The following is a 19,841-nucleotide window of genomic DNA, read 5'->3' as shown; positions in this document are numbered from 1 at the left end:
AGTCATATTCTTAAGGTACCCAGACAGGTAGTCAGCAGAAGGTGTTGACTTTTATACGCGAGGCATTTTGTGAAGAGCAACATCATCGGCCTTTTCCAGAATATGATAGGGAAGGGGCAAAAACAGTTCCAGTGGAATGCATCCAACACAGGTCCCAGACCACAGACCTTCCTTCATGAGTCCCCAATGCAAGACATTGTGAGCCCATCAGAACAACCTTTGTCATAATACTCTAGATCATGGGTACTCACAAACTTTCTCTTGGGGGCCAAATTTACAGTGTGGTTTGTGTCCGAGGGCCGCACCGGTGGGGGCGGGGTCAGTGGGGGAGGGGGCGGGCCTAGAGCAACAACAAAAAAACTGCGACCATGAGGTTGAACACAGGTCCCTGCAGCAGACGCCTTCATCCACTGAGCTACCATACCAGGCATATACACCTCTCTCTCTTTCTCTCTTTCTCTCTCTCTCTCTCTCTCTCTCTCTCTCTCTCTCTCTCTGTCTCCCTCTATCTCCCTCTCTCCCTCCCCAGTCTCCCTCTGTCTCACTCACTCTGACTGTCTCACTCCCTCTCACTACCTCTCTCTCCCTATCTCTCCCTCATTCTGACTGTCTCCCTCTCTCCTTCCCTCTCCCTCCCTCTCCTTCCCTCTCCCTCCCTCTCCTTCCCTCTCCCTCCCTCTCCTTCCTTCTCCCTCCCTCTCCCTCCCTCCTCCTTCCCTCTCCTTCCCTCACTCACATTCACACCCATTCCCTTCCCCTCACTCCCCTTCCCCCTATTCCCCCTTTCCCTCCCTCACTCCCCTTCCCTTCCCCTCACTCCCTCCCCTTCCCTCTCTCCCTCCCTCACTCCCCTTCCCTCACGTATACTACATTGCTCCTAAAGCGTGGAAAGACCTGCCACTACACCTAAGAGCCTCCTCCTGGCTGCATTCCACAAGAAGACGAAGACGTGGCTTTTCGAATAGGTCCTAGATTTGGCTACATTCACACCTGCTCAGCACCAGGATACCCTTCTGGGTAATAGTGCGCTCTACAAATCTGCATAACATAAAGGGTGTGGTTCTTTTCCAATGACACCACATGGCTATTTTTTGCTTTATGTCGCAGGTGAGCCCATTTAAAGTGACAGTTCATACTAACAATGTAAACAAGAGCTGGGCCTCAGCGCATCTCGCTGGGCGGCGAGCCCGAGATTTCCAGAGATACTGGCGGTAATTACATCCACGCCGCCAATGTTTATAGCCCGAGACAAGAGCGCCTGCCAGTCCAATGCCATTCACCTCGAAGCGATCTGACAAGCCTGAGATCTCTTAAAACCCAAACGATATCAGATTGTATTAATTCCACTGAACTCCCTCTGCCCACCCCCAACAGTAGAAAAAGAATGTTTTTCAGAGAAAGTGGTTTGTATTTTACGTTGCCCAGGGCGATGGGAGAGGCGCTCTCGTGGCTGTCGTGGCCTCTCTTCCTGGCCCAGGGGCGACGGCGCTGTTTAAGCATCGAAAGATGCCTGGGGCAGGACGGCTGCGTGATCACAAATGCAGCCAAACCGTAACTTCTCTGAGTTTGCCATCCAGACTTCACATCACAAACGACAGGGGCCAAGTGTCAGCGTGTTATCTTTTCATCCAAATATTTAGACGTGGCAGCTCCAAAGGGGCAGAGTTTTCATGCAGAATAACAAGGGAGTATTATTAAACGCCCCGACTATTAGTTAAAGGCAGTTTACACTTTCTTCGAATGTAAAGGAACCATGTAAATCTGCTCAGTGGAATAATGCACATGCTGCAAGGGCTTGTGGGCAGCCTGCAAACCACCGGTTCCAGTTCTGGCGCACCCCCTCGACCTTTCATCTCTCTGGGGCCAATAAGAAGTCGACAAGCGATAGAATTACATAACACCAACTACCAATACAGCGCTTTGAGATTTTGCGGCTGAAGCGCTTTACAGGGAAACATACTACCAAACATACTTTCAACTCATTAAAAGCAGAGAATCCGCCCTCGTTAATTTCTTTTGAAATTGGATCTGTGCATATGCAGCTGCGGGGAGGCCGGGCTCGGTATGAGCAACATTAATATGATCTCTGCAGAGTTTTGGACTCAGGCGGATTAGCATATCAAAGCGGGACCCCGGGGCAAGAGAAGCCATCGATAGCCACACGTGGGCTGCGGTGGAGATGATTGGTCCTGATGGCGAGCAGAGCAGGGCTGCGGGCTCTACCAGAAGGGCCATTAACTGCGAGCAAGAGCCCAGGGGTGGGAGGGGGTCTCGGCAGTAAATATTGGGCTTGGGCAAGTACCCTGCCTGTGTGCCCTTCCCCCCCCCCCCTTTCCCGGGCTGTGACAGCTTCCAGGCGCGCGCACACAGCCGCACCCAATCATTTCAGAGGTCTTTAAAAGACCATTAGCATGTTAATGAGGCCATTTTCACCTCTCAGCGCCCCTCTGACTACAGTGGAAATCGCCCGGCCCCCACAGGCAGCAGAGTCTCGGAGTCAGCTCAGGTTGCAGACAGCATTTAAAATAAAACCAAAAAAAAAAAAAACTCGGGTACGATGTCTGAAAGGTCCGCGGGCCGCCGGGGAAGGCTTGCCGGGCCGCCAGCGGCCCGCGGGCCGTACTATGAGTACCCCTGCTCTAGATTAACATCCTTGATACAAGACGCTTTATTACGAGCAATAGATGCATTAATTTCACACCTGCTGCTGCCAGCAAGTTAGAATGTGACACTCATCAGTAAAACATGTCCCCTCTAGTGACCAGCCGAAGTCTTCATTATCCTCACTGCTTTTCAATGTCTGCTCGAGACCCCGGGAACACCTAATTGTGCAGTTCCAAACGTATGAGGACTAAACTACAAATCAGAAAACACAAATTATCAAAGCAACATCAAGGGGTGTCACAGAAACAACGTATGGATAAGTGGGAGCTGCTTAGACCTCAACAGGTCCCAAGTAACTGATCATGACCAGCTTCAGCTTAACGCTTACCTGTGAAGGCCTTAGGAGCTTGGACACACTGCAGTTCGCATTCTAGGATAATGAAACACAGACACCCGATTTGACACGACTTTTCTTGTTAGACATTTGAATGGTCATATAAGTCACCAAACTGCAACTCATGATGCTTATCAAGGTTCTCCTTTACTGCAAGAAAAGCAAGTTAAAAGGGATTTTCATTCTATCAAAACTAGACTACTGCAATGTAGTCAATGCCGGAGCTCACAAAAATTTGACGCCAACTCTAGAGAATCCAAAAGCGGGCGATCAGATTTGCCTCAATTGGATAAAATCTGCTCAAATCAAACAGACTTTTAAAGGGCACCAAAATGAAGTTAAAAAAAATACATCTGTACTTCACTCCAACCATACTATCTATCCCATTAGGAAGCTCAAATCTGATCACAACCCTCATGCTTCAAAATGAAGAAAGATGGAGGGAAAGGCATTGGAGTGCAAAAATCAAACTGCTGGCCTATTCAAGGAAGCCTTGCCTTAGCTGTCTAGAAACTCTGTAATGACCTTCGCCCCTCCAGGATTGCCAGAGGACAGAGCCACGAAACCTGGAACATTAATACGTCAAAGAAACGTTAAGTCCCAACCACCCCTCAAAGAAGGTGGTTGAACCTCACAAACTTACAGTCTCAGTGCTGCCAAGTGTCCAGCGTGTGCTGCACAAAACACATTAGTTGGCACAAGACCTGCCACCATGGCAATGATGCTCAACACTCCTTTTAATAAACCTGGCAGTTCATCTTTGCTACAGCTAAAGTGGCAATTTATTCTGGCGCACTATTTAATAATGTTAAACCATAGGAATAGGTGTATAGAAAAAAGGTAGAAGCACAGCGCAATTGTATCCTGAAGGTTGTACATGTCATACAGTGGAATTTTTTTTTAAAAAAGGCGCAGGTTAGCTATAAATCTCACACAGTTCAAAACAATTGTCATAGGCTCTTCAGTCCGAGGCAAGGTGCGTTGCCAACAATGTGCTGAAAATGTCCCTTCAAAATATGTGCAAATGAATCGGAAAAAACTGCAAATCTGGGCCACTGGGCCCCTCTAGTCATCTTGGTCCCGAGCACGCCCAGAAGTCCATGCGCGCTGCTTGGTCTCCAGCCCTGCCTTGGTGTTTGTTCTGCATTGAGCCTGACTTTACTCCAGCCACCCCCGCTGGAAGAAGGTGCTGCTATCTTCACACCTGTGTGTTACAAACTTAGGTGAGAGCGAGGAGAACAACAAAAGAGGCCGTTTGACCGCAGAAACACCCTGGACACCAATGAAACAGCAACCGTGGCTGTAGCCTCTTTTCGGCGACGGTTTCACCGTATAAATATGTGGACCCCAGACAGAGTGAGAACAGAAACATAACAAACGAGAAAGGAGGAAAAGAGACACAAGCACAGTAACAGCAATTAAAAAAAACATACACACAAATACCACACTGGTGGCACTTTAAAACAAACTAAAACACATGGTAAATCCAATTGAAAAAGATGTGTCAATAGACAAACGTACACACATCAAGTTGCAACGAAAATGCTCGTTCATAATCTCGGTGCTTGGCTTCGGAGCGAGCCTGCTGCAAGAACAAAACAATCCCAAACAAGTCCAGCCACGGAGCCGGAAACCAACGATTCAGAGTCCCACGTGCAATGAACACTCAGCCAAAGGACGACGCATCGTTTCCAGCCACGTGAGATCCCTTCACGAGCGCGGCATCCACGGTCACCCTGCATGTGGCACGGTAATTGCTGTATTCTGAGTCTTCACAGTTGGTATTCGTTTATTAATTTTGGATTTTAAAATTAATTCTGGATTTAAAAAAAGCACATCATCCCACATGACATCGAGTTTGGATACCGCAGCACTGAATAACTGGAGGTAGACTAGTGCCGCGAGGCATCTCTCGACGCACGCGGAGGCAATGAGATGTCTGCACACCCCGGGTTTCCTCAAGTCCTAATCTGGACACCCTCTCACGAGAGCACAGAGTGAACACACGCAGGAGCAAGGCAGTAAAAGCAGGGAATCAACAGGAAGAGGGCTACATTAAATGACCGGAAGCCACAAGCACTTCTGGAACCATTGCTTATGTCTAGGAGTGCCCCCCATAGCGCTAGCACGCTACTTCAGAGCACTTTGAAACACTAAGCCCCACAAACAAGTTACGCTTCCTGAAGTATGGAGAGGCGCAGCCAGCAGGCCCCCTGGCCTGTGCACGGCAGGCAGCATACTTTAGGAGTTACATGTCTTTGCTGGCCACCGCATTACATATGTATATTAACCACATGGACTCTGGCTAGAGAGAGCCTCTTATGCTCCTAGACGTCCCTACTCTCCAGCTGGGCTTGACCTGTGCCTTCCCTGTGGCTGGTCTTCTGGACATACCAATGTGGCCAGAGTGGTAGCCCGGACCAGTGTCCTGGTGGGAATAAATGTTCACGCATGCATCTAAAAATGGCAATCAAGAAAGGAATAATCAACGACCCACCCAAGTGTAGACGCTCTCTCAGCATACACCCTCATAGAGGCCTCTGTCCCCATTACTTAAGTCAGCAGGGATATTCCAGCCAGGCCCCTCATTGAGGGCCCCTATCAATGACTGGTACACATTAGGGGCCCCTATCGATGACTGCTATGCAGAAGGACCTTGCAAGAACCTTTAACTGTGGAGGTCCTGCCTCACCTTCCAAGTGGGAGGCACTACAAGGTTCGACATGCACAACCTAGGATGGGGCTGGGGAAGGAAATGTCAGAAGAAAGAAAAAGAAACGTCAAGGGAATTCGTTCCCTAGGACAGAAGAAAGACTTTATAAAAACAAAACACACACTAGCAAAGCCAGTCAAGTCTGGCTTGTAAAGTTAGGCACTCACAAATCTTTTATGAATGTGTTGCAAAGACAAACCTGTTGGTTTTGCTAACATCTGGGGCGGAAAAGTTGCAATGAATGCTTTTTTCTGTATAAAATGCACACAGAAGATAAAAAAATTGGTGTGACAAATAGTGAGATCAAGTCTATTCTTCAGATGTAAAATAGTCCTCATGTATTCCAATGGAAGTGCACCATAGGAGGTGGAAGGAGACACCAAAAAGCTAATAACCTGAAGTGAGAGAGTAATACTCCTCTGGGCAGAGTTAAATCTCATTGTATGTATATTTTAAAGAATTGGCAACAATAGGTCATTTGCAATTTTTCACAAATAACACAATTTTCCCACAGTTACGCAACATACATTTTATTAGTTTCTTGAGAAACTTTTCTCGATAAGTGTAGTAAGCCTTGCACAAAAAGTCATGCGAGATCGCAGCTGGAGACTTGTTTGAAGAGAGAATATCTCACACGAAGGGGGAGGGAGGGGAATCTTTTACCAAGTGCTTTTCTACTTGAACAAATCATTTCAGGTCAATGTAATAATATGAAATTTCACGTTATGTGAAAAAGCAAAACATTTCCACAGTGTACATAACATAACACAAACGAACGCCAGCCTTACAAAAAATGTCAAAGAGGCCTATAATAGTAAGTTCAAAAATCCCATGATGTCCACCTGGATATGAGATTGATGATAGTGCATCACCAACAGGTCGAGATCATCCTACTCAGGTCCAATAACAGCGGAGTCTGACACTCATAAATAACTCCAATATAAGGGAGCAGTGGCAAAACAGAGATGCAAGCAGGGGGTTGTACTGATTTTCAACTGTGCAGGATGTGAAATGTGCAAGGATAAATGAACTTGTCTGCCAAAGCGCAGCACGGGTCAGATAAGCAGAAGTGAAAGACTGGGAAGCCAAGTTACAGTAGTACTAGTTTCAATAAAAGGCTCTTTACGGTTAGCAAAGATAAACATTTCTGTGTTTTGCTTCAAACTGAAAAAGTAAGTGCCAGCCAGGTGTGTGTTGTATGAAACGAGGAGCGATGAGTAATGTATATATTAGTGAAACATCAACTGCAAGCAGGAGAGACTGGATCTTCTCGAAGCAGGACATATGAGAATAATATACTGTAATTTAATAAACAGAAGAGGATTCATTCATTTCTGCTTGTACTAAAATCAAATGACCTCGCATTATATGTAAAGCGCTCTGTTACCTTCTGGTCTAACTACCACTATATAAAACCTATAAATAAAATAATTCATAACCCAACTATATTTTTACGTTGCTACAGTACAGGTCTAAGAATCACAATTAGAGAGTATTTGTGGTGAGTTTCGTACCGAAGGCAGTAAATGGAAGCTGGTTCACCCGGATTAACTGTTACTTAATCATCCACAAAGTAACCGCACTGAGGCCCCATGTACAACAGTAAGCATTTTTTTAGTGAGCAATGAGATTTCAGTGACTGGCCGTAGCTCACGCTGTGCATCGGTCACCTCACTAAGTATCCTTTAGTGAGCACTCCAATTTCAGTGATGGACCCTAACTCACGGCCTCGAAGCCTATCATTTAACCCAGCATCCTCTAGCGTACACCAGTATTTCAATGACTGACCCTGGCCCAGCTGTGATCTCCCCTCTATGAGATGCACCCTCTCTTAAATACAAGTATCTGGCTGGAGCCACACTGACAGCACATGTTTCATAACTTACATTTGGCTAAAAGTAAGGCTTGGATTGCTTTCAACCAACAAGAAGGTGATTTTCTTTTTTTTAATTCCAAATTCAAATCTCACTAAATTGGAATGGACACGTGGCCTGGTGTAGGCGTGCCACGAGATGGTGTCAATCAGATTGCAGCACCAATCCCAGACTGAAAACTCCTGATCACGTCAGCATTCCATAAGAGTGTGACGTGCTCAAGTCTTGAATACATTCACAGATTATGGGTGCGTCCTCCACTGTTGGACAGGAAACATTTATCGTATCTTGCGGAGATACTCACAACCTACTAACAGATCAAACATCTAGTTTGACAAGACCCACAAGGCAGACACGAAATATGAAGCAAGTCAACTCCGGAAAACAACCCATCATAAGTGCATGCAAGGAGCTGTGTACACAAGAAAATATTTACAGGAGTCCAGGCGTGCAAAAAAGAATCATTGTGCACTGGTAATTGTACAACTGGAGCGTCCAAAGTGGGACACGTCGGCTGGATTCACGCCAGATTTTCAGGATAACTACCAAAGACGTAAATGATGACCATTAATAGTCAGTACATGTGCAGTTATGTTAATTTTACGTTCTGAAAATGTGGCATGGACGTGGCTTTCCTGGACCTAAATCGGTCACCCCACTTTGTAAGAAAGCATAACCAGGTGACTGTTGATAAAGAGATAATGTTGACAGGGATCATCGTATAAACAAGGGATTGTAAATATTAAAACCCTTTACAAGTATACAGCATGTATACTGCATACATCAATTGGTATCCAGATGCTTCAGGTGCACAGTGCGAAATAACACAGCTTTGATATCAATAGTTAAAAGAAATAACAAAAGACAGTTTTTTTCCTTTGCTGAAATTAGGTTTACATTGAAGGCTTTGAAGAAAACACCGAGACAAGCATTAGACGTCAGCTAAACATTTTTTTAATGCAGGCAGAGCCAGGAAGACCCTCTTTCTGTGGGAATTTGAATTCTTTCGTATGACCAATGTGCAACAATTCTGGATGCACGTTGGGCTCCGCCGGCATACATGAAGCCTCTGTCAACAAGAAGTCATTTAATTGTTCTTGGCCAGCCTGGAAACCGCAACAGGCTTCTATGAATTACTTGGCTCAGAAGAGCATGCCCCAATTTTTTATTAGCGGGTGCATCCCTGAAATAAACTAAAACCTATCTACGAGAACTCATGTAATCGTTCTTGGCTACTCCTGGAGCCCAGAACGGGTTTCTATGAATAACTTGGCTCACAAGACGATGCCACCGTTTGTGATCAGCAGCAGCCAACCTCCACATTGGGCGAAGCCCAACCTTGCCTGGCAGCCTAGGCGGAAGCGTTTTGGGATTAAACCCATGTGGTTTGCATTGTTAAACATTGCAGGGCGGGTATCACTGTTTGAGTGTGCCACTCCTGGCATGCTGCTTCTGTGTACTTATTGATTTGCACATGGGTGTTCCAAGCAAGCAGACACCGATACAGAGCAGGCTCAGAAGTGTGTTGACCTCCGTCCTCTTGCATTCTTTTCAAACAAAAAATCCTGACCTTTCACTGGGCACCAAATTCTTCAGAAGCAACCTTGTCCCTGGGTAACCTAACCTCACTCTCCAAACAGGAACATCTTCCAGTTTTAGCAAGAATTTCTGAAATTCCCAGCAAGAGTAACATGCCACAAATTACTCAGATAAAGGCTTGGAATTATGTTTAGCGAAAGTTCACATTAATCTTTTTAAACGTAAAGTTTGTGATTGGTACATGGTCCAATCTTATATGAACTCGATCTAAATCAAAAAAATAAATGAATGAACAGGATTTTAACACCCGCAATGTGTTACATTGACGAGGCCATGTGGGCACAGACTGGAACATAGTAATGCGGACACCATGTTTGCAAAGCTCATCACCCCAACAGTATTTATATGCAGAATGTGGCACACAAAGGCCCGATCGAGAAGGCCTTCCATTGGTTACTTTATTGGTAAGCACCAACATTGGCTACGAAAGGGTCTTTATATAAAACTTAGCTGCTTGGTGAACATGATTTTTATGGAGGCACTGTGAAAAGTGCTTGTTGAGCAGTAAACAACAATCCAGTAAATGTCCAGGTGCAGGTCAGCGCCAATACTTTCCATCCCTCCACTCAACTACAAATGCAAGCTCTATAAAATTCTACACATAAGAAGGTCCAATAACATATTTCATATAAAAAAAATCGAAATAATGCAATTCCAGAGGCATCGCGTGTGGAAAGGCCTGGGGTTTGATTATGAAACCAAAATGATTACATGATCTACTCTCTTCCACCGTATGTCAAGCACATGCCTTCAATGTAACATATTCAGATGTGTTGCTGAAGCACTGCTGCTCTCTCAAACGAAGTGAGGCAATTCACACTTCACGGCATCCCAAACTCAAAGCCAACCCTGGCCACACAACAGGAGCATGGAGAGAAATAAAGTAAGGATGAACAGTAAATAACAAAAGTGTTCCTTGCGGAACGATAGTCCAGTGGAAAGAATAAAGGAAATCCTATTTTAAAAGGATCAAAGCCATCCACCCTTGGGTGACCCCTCCTTGCACCAGCATGGCTAGTGCGAGCCGCTACCTTCAAGGAGGAGAGCTCTTAAAGGGGTTTTCCTGAGACAGATCAGGCCGAGACCCTGGCCTGATCTGTCACGAGCAAGGGAGCATATGTTGGATTCTCCATATATCTTTTATTATTTTAGCGCGGTATCCCCACTTACCTAATATTTAGCAAGAAGTGCTTTTGCGATTTAGATCCACAGATAAAAGGCATTTTATATGTGCCAGGCTAAGGGCTGATGAAAAGTAAACGCAGAACGATACCCTTACTGTAAAATGTTACCATATCGCACCCCTAGCCAAGATATTCCCTTCTTCTGGGAAGCTAGAGATTGCTCTAGGGTTTTCAACTATTTAAATTCACGGAAGGTAAATGAATCTAATGTGGACAACCTGATAATATCGTACAAATCATGGCCCTGACTGACCAACACAAGGCACCCTACTAGGCAGTCTAAAAGGGCACCTAGACATAAACTTGCACACTCCACATGCCTATCAAGTGCACTGACAAAGTGGAGACAATTCTATACAAATCAAAATATTACTATTCCACCTTGCCCCCCCCCCCTTCTTCTCGAAATCCAATTAATAAAAGACCCAGAGCCTGTGATCACTGGCATCACATGGTGGTTAAAGCCACCACAGAACACATTCAAACAACCACAGTCTTTGCTGAGGAAAACTCCCTTAATACAAATAGAGCTACTTCCACCTAATCTTGTTGTGGCTGCTAAGCTGTTTGAGATCTTTGGTGATCAGGCACTGGGTCTGATATGCCTTATAGGAAGATCATGAAAGAAACACAATAAAGCATATTCTTAATGTGTTTTGTGCAGGGATGCCGGTATATTTTCGAATGTAATAAATGTCATATTTTAGCATACTTTAGGTTACTGGTATAGCCTCTTGATGGGGAGGTCCATCAGAGAATCAACCTGGGCCGGAAGCGGCATAGTGAATGCACCCCTTCTTTCAAAGAACAGCACTCAGGCTCACAGGCAGGCCTTGTATAAATCTTTCACAGCACTTGGCAGAAGGTCAGGCTAAAATGGAAATGTCTCAGGAATTATTTAAAGCTGCACGCCGGCCAGGTGCCCCGGCAATGCAAGGCACTCGAAATAGCATCAGTCGCAGCCCCAGATTACAGCATCAGGAGTTAAACTGTGTCCTGTCTTACACAATGTGTGCAACTCCACATCAAGGCAATGAGCCCATAATCTGCTGCCCTGCATGAACACCGGCGCCGGCTCTCTTGAAACGCTGAGCTCCGCACGCAGCACAAGGGGCGTGCGCACCGGGGAAAACAAACATTTAAATACAAATGCAAAACAGATTCAAACAAAGACAAAAAAAATCACGATACTTGAAAGGTTAAATAGAGTAATAACACATCTATCTGATGGGCATACAGCTATTAGAAAGGGTGCGCTACTGACGACCACCGCCTTCAGTAGATGTGGCACATAATAGAGACCTTGGTGTTTGTCTAGCCTGCAACATGGTCCCTGTTTTGATCAACTGCAATACTGTACCCCACATAGGCTATTCCAACCAAGTGGCCACGACCACTGGATGCACCTACCACCACTTTACCTGCTGAAATAGAGACATGTATACTCAAAGAACCGCTGCAATTTATGATGTGATAGTTTAGTTAATCCAATGCGGACATCTGAAATGCACCTGCACCCAGACAAGTTTCAAGTGTGCACGACACAATATAAATACAAGCCTACCTGAAAACGAACAGATATGCATCGCAGACTGTACGGTAAGAGAACGTATGTTCAATACACAGGACAGTCTATACGTTCTAGAGGGTGTTCTTAATCTCGCAAGCATTACCTTTTTTCTGATTGATACATTCTTGGCCAGACAGGATTTCTTCAGAGACATGTAACCGCCAATCACTTCGATCTCGTCCACAGTGGGGTATCGTTTTTTTAACACCATGCCCAGTTCAGAGTACGGTGCATCAGAACCACCACTGGACTTGCTTCTTGAGCCACCATCATCCTCTTCATCTTCCTCCTGCTCCCTGCCAAGCCCACTTAGGGTCTCGTACTGGGAAATCACTGGCTTTCGCTTGGGCACTATGGTAAACGTATTACCTCCTTTGAAATGCATTTCAGATGGTCCACTGTGTGGTCGGTAGGAAGTGTGAAAAGTGTCAGACTTTGAATCTGATTTGGCCTCTCTGTCCTCTAAGCTAACAATGTCATCGATATACGTTACAGGAAGCTCAGCTTTGCTTAACTCATCACCATGGATGCTGGTTACAGGAACCATCAAATCTTCCTCTGGCTCGTCATCCTGAAGGCTACTGAAATATTCAACCTCTTCAGGCTGAAAAGCAGATGAGCGGCTCTCTGTGGGGGATGTTATTAAGCCACTTGACCAGTCAAAATCGGAGAGAGAGGGGAGTACAAGGGGGGTCTCTTCTGCTGAAGACTTTCCATTCGAGAGTGTTACTCCAGCATCTTCAAAAATGCGCTTCTTGGTCAAAATGACTGGAACATCAAGCTCATCTTCACCACAATGGGTGCCGTTCTCCAGGGGTGAAAACATTAACTCATTTTGGTGACTGGCAAAGTTGGTAGCACCGTCAGTTTGGTTTGGCTTTTCAGAAGACTTTTTCTCTTTCAGGTGCTCCTGAGCAGACGGGGACGTCTCAGACCTCTTCTTCGGAATGAAGACAAATGAGTTTTTTGACTGCATCCTAATGTTTGCCAGCGCCTTTGCTTGGATGTCGCCATCTGGAATGCTGGCAAGATCTGGCTTAGGGGCTGGTTTAATTTCAAAAGTGCTGTTGGAGCTCGTGGAAGAAGATACCCTGTGCTGTTGATTTGGAGTGGCACTGGCTGAAGGCTCTTCGTTGTAGGTGAATGCAGCAGTTCCCGACGTTATGGCACTTGGTTTGGAAGAAAATTTGGATCTTATCAGATCAATCTCAGACTTTGGCCTCCATGTCTTGGCTCCCGTGGACAGCTCCTGTGTGTTAGAAGTGGGCGGTGGTGGAGCATGCCTAAGACCCCCTGAAGTCCTCCCCAAACTAACATGCTCCTTTTTAGTCTTGGATAGAAGGTCGTGAACATTGACAGGCTCCTTGTGTATTGCCTCAAGCTCAGAACGCGATGCATGTCCATTTGTAAGAGCTGTGCCCACTTTGGAAACACGCTCATCACTTTTGAGAATGCTGGCTTGTGAATTGAATGTTGTTCGTGGATTGACTGTGAATGTGTTGTTCCCTGTCTTTTGGGAAAAGTCCTTCAGCTTGGAATGTGGCTGGGGTTGGTTGACAAGCATTGTGTAGTTCTGCAATCTCTCCTTGAATGATGGGATGCTGGGGGACACCGCGACGTCCTGGTCTGGCTCCAACACTTCTGGGGACCAGGCCTCAAATGGAGATGATGGGGAGTAAGAGGTAACAGAGCCTGGAGATGACAAGGGGCTGGATGGGGTTAGGACGGGTGACAAGCCCGGGCTGTGATCTAAGAATGAAGTGGACATGGACCTTGCCGGGACCTGCCTGGAACTGTAGCCCTGGGAGTTCTCATCAAAGTTTTGGAAATCCTCACCAAAGCGAAAGGCACCCTCGACAGTCCCGCTCTCCCTCTTGCCGGGGGCAGGCTTTGGCAGAGCCTCTCGGAGCTTGGGGTAGTGGTCTCCGTCCAGGAGGCTGTCCGTGCTGCGGGAGCGCTGGGGCTTGGGCTTGCCCTGGTTGAACCGAGCTCGCAGCCTGCTGACCCGGCCGGGGGGCTCGTCGAGGGGCTCGGATGCAGGCAGGTCCTCATGGCTGCGGCTCAGGGGCTCATAAATGACCACCTCGGAGGCGCGGATCTCGGTCACCTTGCTGCCCCGCCGGGCCAGCAGTTCTTCCAGGGGGTTGGGGTGTGCACGGCCGCCGCCGAAGTAGTCGCTGTCGGACTCGATGATGAGGATGTTCTCGGCGCGGATGGTGCGGATGCCTGGCACATGGCTGTACAGGTCCAGCAGCTGCTGGATGGGGGTGGCGGGGCCGGCGGTGGGGGAGCCCGGGTGGGGCGGCTGCTGCTGCCGCCGGCGCCGCTCGTGCTCCAGCAGGATGAAGGGGTTCTGGCGAAGGGGGCCGATGCTTTCCTGCAGCACCCCAGGCTCCGCATCCGCCGTCGGGCTCCGGGGAGGGTTCCGGGACGGGGATCTGCTGCGGCCGCCCGGGTACCCGCGGCCGGGGGATGCCTCCCGGACAGTGCCGGTCAGCTTAGCCCGCTTCCGCTCCAGGATGGTGCGCTTCCAAGCTGGCATGGCCCGACCTCCGGCCGGCTCTGGGCTCAGCGCCGCAGACATGGTGCCGCTACACAGACGGAGGAAAGCGGCGAACCCGGCTGCGAACGCCGCCCGCTGTCACTGAGGGACGGCCGGGGACGGGTGCTCACCTGTGCGGGACGCGCCCCTGGGCGCGACGTCACACTGACCACGCCCACATGGGTCTTCCCAAACAGCGGCTTGACCAGAGCATATTAACTTCCATTCTTTCTCCGCCCACTTTGTTTCCGTCATACCAGAATGATCCCGCCCACCGCGGTCCACTTTGATGCGACCCCGCCCATCAAGCATGTCTGTTGAGACAAACCACGCCCGCTGGTTGATTGATAAACAATGAACCCTTCGTGCTAACCCGCCCACATCCAGGTCTGTCAAGACCTGACCCCGCCTAATGAGAAATATGGTCGCCATCTTTGAGCGGAAGTCTGTATATAGAAGTGTATTATGAGCAGGTCAGAAAGATGGACAAACGGGCCGCTTTTAAGTTAGTGCATTAAAGTATATCGCCGTCAATATACGAGTGACGAAACCATCTCGTATTTCATTTTTTTAAAGCTATTGAAATTGGTTCAAACAACACTAAGGAACACTCATTTTGCAATGTGGTACTTATAGTTCCCTTATTTATTTATTTATGCAGTTTTATATAGCGCGAACTTTATCCGAAGTTGTCAGAGCCTTTACCAAATTACCAGTTACATTACATAAGTACTTCAGAGTACATGTATAACATAACAGATTGTTGCATCTGTACCTTTAATTACACTAAGGTTCCATAATGACATACTCTGTGTTCTACATTCTGTTACGAGTGTTGGCTGTCGTGTCATTCTGATCTTTACCTGGACACGACAGCATCTTGTCTTTATATCTCTTCTTGTGGGACTTTTAATGATATTAACTTTTAATGAGAATAAACATCCTTCAATATCACTCCTGCTGTTTATGTTGACCTTCATTACAACATAAATATGGCGACGATGGATTGGGATCCGAAATAAAAAAAAAAAAATTTTTTGAATGGCAGTTGAGTTTAAAAGTCAACCCACCGAGAAGCAGAAAATTAAACAAAAGAAGAAGGAGGCATCTACTTCCATGGACATGCAAGAAAATATTGCGGTAAGAATAATTTACCAAAATTATATACCTTGGATGTCAGAAGGATGTTAACTGCCTCTCTTTTTGAAACGGAGCCGGAATTCCAAAGCCGGGAACCGCGTGAGATTGCAGCGTGTCAGTGAAGCGCGTGTGTCAGCCTACTACGCGTTGTTGAGGAGACTCGCGTCTTGAATGTCAGCGCGTCATTGAGGAGCAGAGCGTGACAGAGTGCACTACGTATTTGGTGTCATCGCGCAAGGTCAAAGGACATGACCCAACGCGGCGGCCATTTTATGGCAATTTGAAACATCGAAGGAAGCAATTTTGCAGTTCATCACGAAGGAAGGAAGAAAAAGGGCGATTTGAAGTAATTAGATAGTATTTACAGTTTCTTTTCAAATTGGAAGTCAAAAGGAACAATAACTAAGCATTTGCCTTGAAAATTTTAATTTAAAAAAAAAAAAAAAAAAAAAAAATTTAAATTATAAACTTTAAAATACAAACTGTTAATTGAGAGTCATTGAGGGAATGTCTTATCAAATACAACCCTATCAAATTAATCCTTTCCTACAGAATGCTGGAAAACCACCAGTTAGGTGGGAACAGTGGCATAAGTCATTCGAGAGTTATCTCATTGCAATAGATGGGAAGGAATATTCAAATGAAAGAAAAAGGGCTGTGTTATATGGACTTCTCGGTGATGCAGGAAGAGAAATTTTTGATAACATTCCTGAAAGTGAACCACCGGCTGGGCAATTCATTCCATGGGATGATTACACTGAAGCAGTAAAAAGGTTAGAAAAGAGATTTCATGAACAACCTAACATTATGGTGGGAAGACACAGTTTTAACAAAAGGAAACAGTTGCCAGAGGAAAGTATAGAAGACTATGTTTCTAACTTACGTATTTTAGCTGCTAAGTGTGATTTTGGAGATATGTTAGACATTTATTTAAGAGATCAATTAGTATTTCATTGTTTCTCGAAAAAGGTACAAGAACGTCTCTTGGCATGTAGAAATCCAACCTTAACGGAAGTAATTGACATTGCTATCGGAATAGAAAGATCTTCAGTGTCAACGAAAGTTATATCTGGAACAGATAATTCGGAGGCTGTATGTTCGGTAACCGACAAAATGAAAACTATAGAATTTAGAAAGGAAAAAGGTGCCACTTCTGCCAAGAAAAATTTGTCATGTTATCGTTGTGGGTCTAAGTCTCACTTTGCTAATAATCCAAAATGTCCTGCACATGGAAAAAAATGTGTAAAGTGTAAAAAAATAGGTCATCTTGAAAATGCATGTAAAACTGTTTTTAGAAATAGGAATGTTTCACAAACCAGTGTTAATGCTTTAGATGATATGGAGGATGAAATCAGTAACCTTGTAATTAATGTGAATCTAATTGATTCGGAAATTACATTCAAAGCACCCCTTGGTGAAGCAGTTATTGCAGGTGTTAAATTGGAGGTTATGGCGGATTCTGGTTCGCCTATAACCATTGTTGATGAAATAACCTATGCTAATAATTCTTTTCCCACCAAACTTTTAATTTCAGATGTCAATCCGAAGGCTATAGGAGGTCATTACATCAACATAATAGGTTATTTCACAGGTTTGGTAGAACTACTTGGAAGAGAGATAACAACTAAAGTTTATGTTGTTGAGAAAGGTAAAGATATCATTGATTGGCGCGATTTAGGTAGGATGGGTATCATGTTGAAACCCGGTAGCGATACACCCATTATTCTTGGGGATGTTCCTATTGCTTTTATGGAAGAATGCAAAATGTCTGAAGATTCACATGATTTAGAGTCGATTCTTAAAAAGTACAAGGAAGTATTTGAAGACAGAATTGGGTGTGTGAAAGGGGTGGAGCATGAAATTGTATTAAAAAAGAATGCATCACCAGTGGTGCATAAGGTTAGAAATGTACCGTTGAGCGTAAGAGAAGAACTGAAAGACCATTTAGATAGCTTGTGCAAGGATGGAGTGATTAAACCTACCAGCTCATCTGAGTGGGTTTCAGCTGTAGTTTTAGCAAAGAGGAAGAATGGAAAGTTGCGCATGTGTGCGGATTTACGTTCCCTAAACAAGAACATTTTAGTGGATTGCCATCCCTTACCATTGATTCAGGAGATGCTGATGGCTATAGGCGAATCTACTCATTTTTCTCTTATTGATCTAAAGTCAGCCTATCATCAGGTTGTTTTATCAGATAAGTCACAGGATCTTACCACGTTTGTAACCCCCTTTGGTGCCTTCAAATATACGAGACTCCCATTTGGATTAGCTTCTGCGGCCAGTGTGTTTCAGAAGCTAATGGACTCGTTGTTTGTGGACATCAAAGGGGTGCAGGCATTTCAGGATGACATCCTCATCTTTGGAAAAGGAGTTGAGGAACACAACAAAATTTTGAGAAAAGTTTTGAGCATCTTGAGTAAAAGGGGTATGACTGTATCGAAAGATAAGTGTAAGTTTTTGGTACAAGAGTTGGAATATTTAGGGCACTCTATCACTAAGGAAGACATTAAACCTAAACAGGATCTGATTGATTCTATTATGCTTGCGCCAGCACCAGTTGATAAAGACTCACTAAGATCTTTTTTAGGACTTAGTGAGTACTATGCACGCTTTGTGCATGGCTATGCATTTGTAGTAGAACCACTCAGGTGTTTAACCAGGAAGAATGAGAAGTATGATTGGTCTTTAATTCATGAAGAAGCTTTCAAAAAAGTAAAAGAAATGATCAAGAATGCACCTGCATTAAAGCCTTTTACTTGTGGCATCAAGTGTATTGTCACAGTAGATGCCAGTTGTGTAGGTCTAGGTGGAGTATTAACACAGTTCGTGAATGGAAAGGAGAATACCATTGCTTTCATTTCTAGAAGTTTGAGTGTGGCGGAAGCAAATTATAGTACTATAGAACGGGAAGCTTTAGCCTGCTCTTGGGCAGTCGAAAAGTTCAGAAATTATCTATGGGGTACTTTCTTTGATCTTTTTACTGATCACAAACCGCTCATTTACTTGATGAATGGAAATGGTACTGGTCAAGCTACTTCGAGATTAGTCAGGATAATTTCAAAATTGCAAGAATATAATTTTGAAGTGAAACACATCTCTGGAGGAGCAAATTTTAGGGCGGATTGTTTGTCTAGGATTCCCTTAGTGAATCAGAATGAAAATTTAGACTCAAATGAGGAAGAATGTGTAGTTGTTTCTGCTTTAGATGCTTGTGATAATACTTTGGGATGTTTTACGGAGAATGACTGGTTGGAGGGTTATAAAAAAGATTCTCTTCTGTTGAAAGTCAAGGAATACATTAGAAAAGGTTGGCCACCATTGAGAAATCTTAGTAAAGTTTTGATTCCCTTCCAACAGGTTTCTTCCGAGCTTAGTCTAGAGAATGAATTCATCACCAGATGTGGGTTTTTTGTACCACCTGAAACTCTGGACATCCTGGCATGTCTGGAACCAAGAAAATTTTGCGAAAATTTTATTGGTGGCCGTACATGGATTCTTTTGTAGATCAGTTTGTTAATTGTTGTCCGGAATGTCTTCTATCGGACAAGCATTGGAAGAGTAAAAAAGCAGTTACTTCCACCAATTTGTTGCCAGACCAAGCATGGGAAAAGTTGGCAATAGATTTTTCAGGACCTTATAATATTTTGGCAGAAGACATGAGATATTTAATAGTTTTGACTGATTATTATTCAAAATGGATATCCTATGATTTTGTGAGGTTCCCTAGTACAGAAATTGTGATTGATTTTTTGGAGAAAGTTTTTTGTGTGGATGGATTCCCCAAGAAATTAGTATCCGATAATGGCACACATTTTGTGTCAAAAAAGATGGTTGATTTTTTAAGTAAGCATAATATCAAGCATATTAAAAGTCCGTTGTATTTTCCAGCGGCTAATGGATTAGTTGAGAGGGCTAACAAATTTTTCAAAGAAGGGATACAAACAGCTCTATCTTCAGGCATGGATGTAAGGAAACATATCAAAGAAAAGGTTTGGAGTTATTTAAACACTCCACATTCGGTAACAGGTTTCACACCTTTTTTCTTATTGAAAGGGAGAGATGCAAATGATATAAACAACCTGTATTTCAAAAAGATATGACTGCTCTTAAAAAATTTGAGAGAGATACTTCTTTTAGTTCTATTGATGAGTGTGTTAAAAAAAAATTTGAAAAAAAGTACAGATTACAAAATGTGGTTTCTCCTCTGAATGACTTGAAAAT

At 44.7% G+C, this 19,841-nt stretch overlaps 1 protein-coding gene across 2 annotated transcripts in view; it reads right to left on the bottom strand.

Annotated features, from left to right (window-relative positions):
• TPRN (taperin) overlaps nucleotides 1-14,662 on the bottom strand; it is a 186,548-nt gene extending 171,886 nt beyond the window's left edge. For both annotated transcript variants that reach the window (XM_078642150.1, XM_078642149.1), the window contains exon 1: nucleotides 12,042-14,662. In XM_078642150.1, the coding sequence (XP_078498276.1) occupies nucleotides 12,042-14,522 (2,481 nt within the window). In that variant the 5' untranslated portion in view covers nucleotides 14,523-14,662. The remainder of the gene's footprint in view (nucleotides 1-12,041) is intronic.
• Nucleotides 14,663-19,841: the final 5,179 nt, after the last annotated feature.

This window comes from Lissotriton helveticus, chromosome 5_1, assembly GCF_964261635.1.
Source record: "Lissotriton helveticus chromosome 5_1, aLisHel1.1, whole genome shotgun sequence".
Lineage (NCBI taxonomy): Eukaryota > Metazoa > Chordata > Amphibia > Caudata > Salamandridae > Lissotriton > Lissotriton helveticus.
The sequence above is the reverse complement of the archived record's forward strand: the minus strand, read 5'-3'. Positions and strand labels throughout refer to the sequence as shown.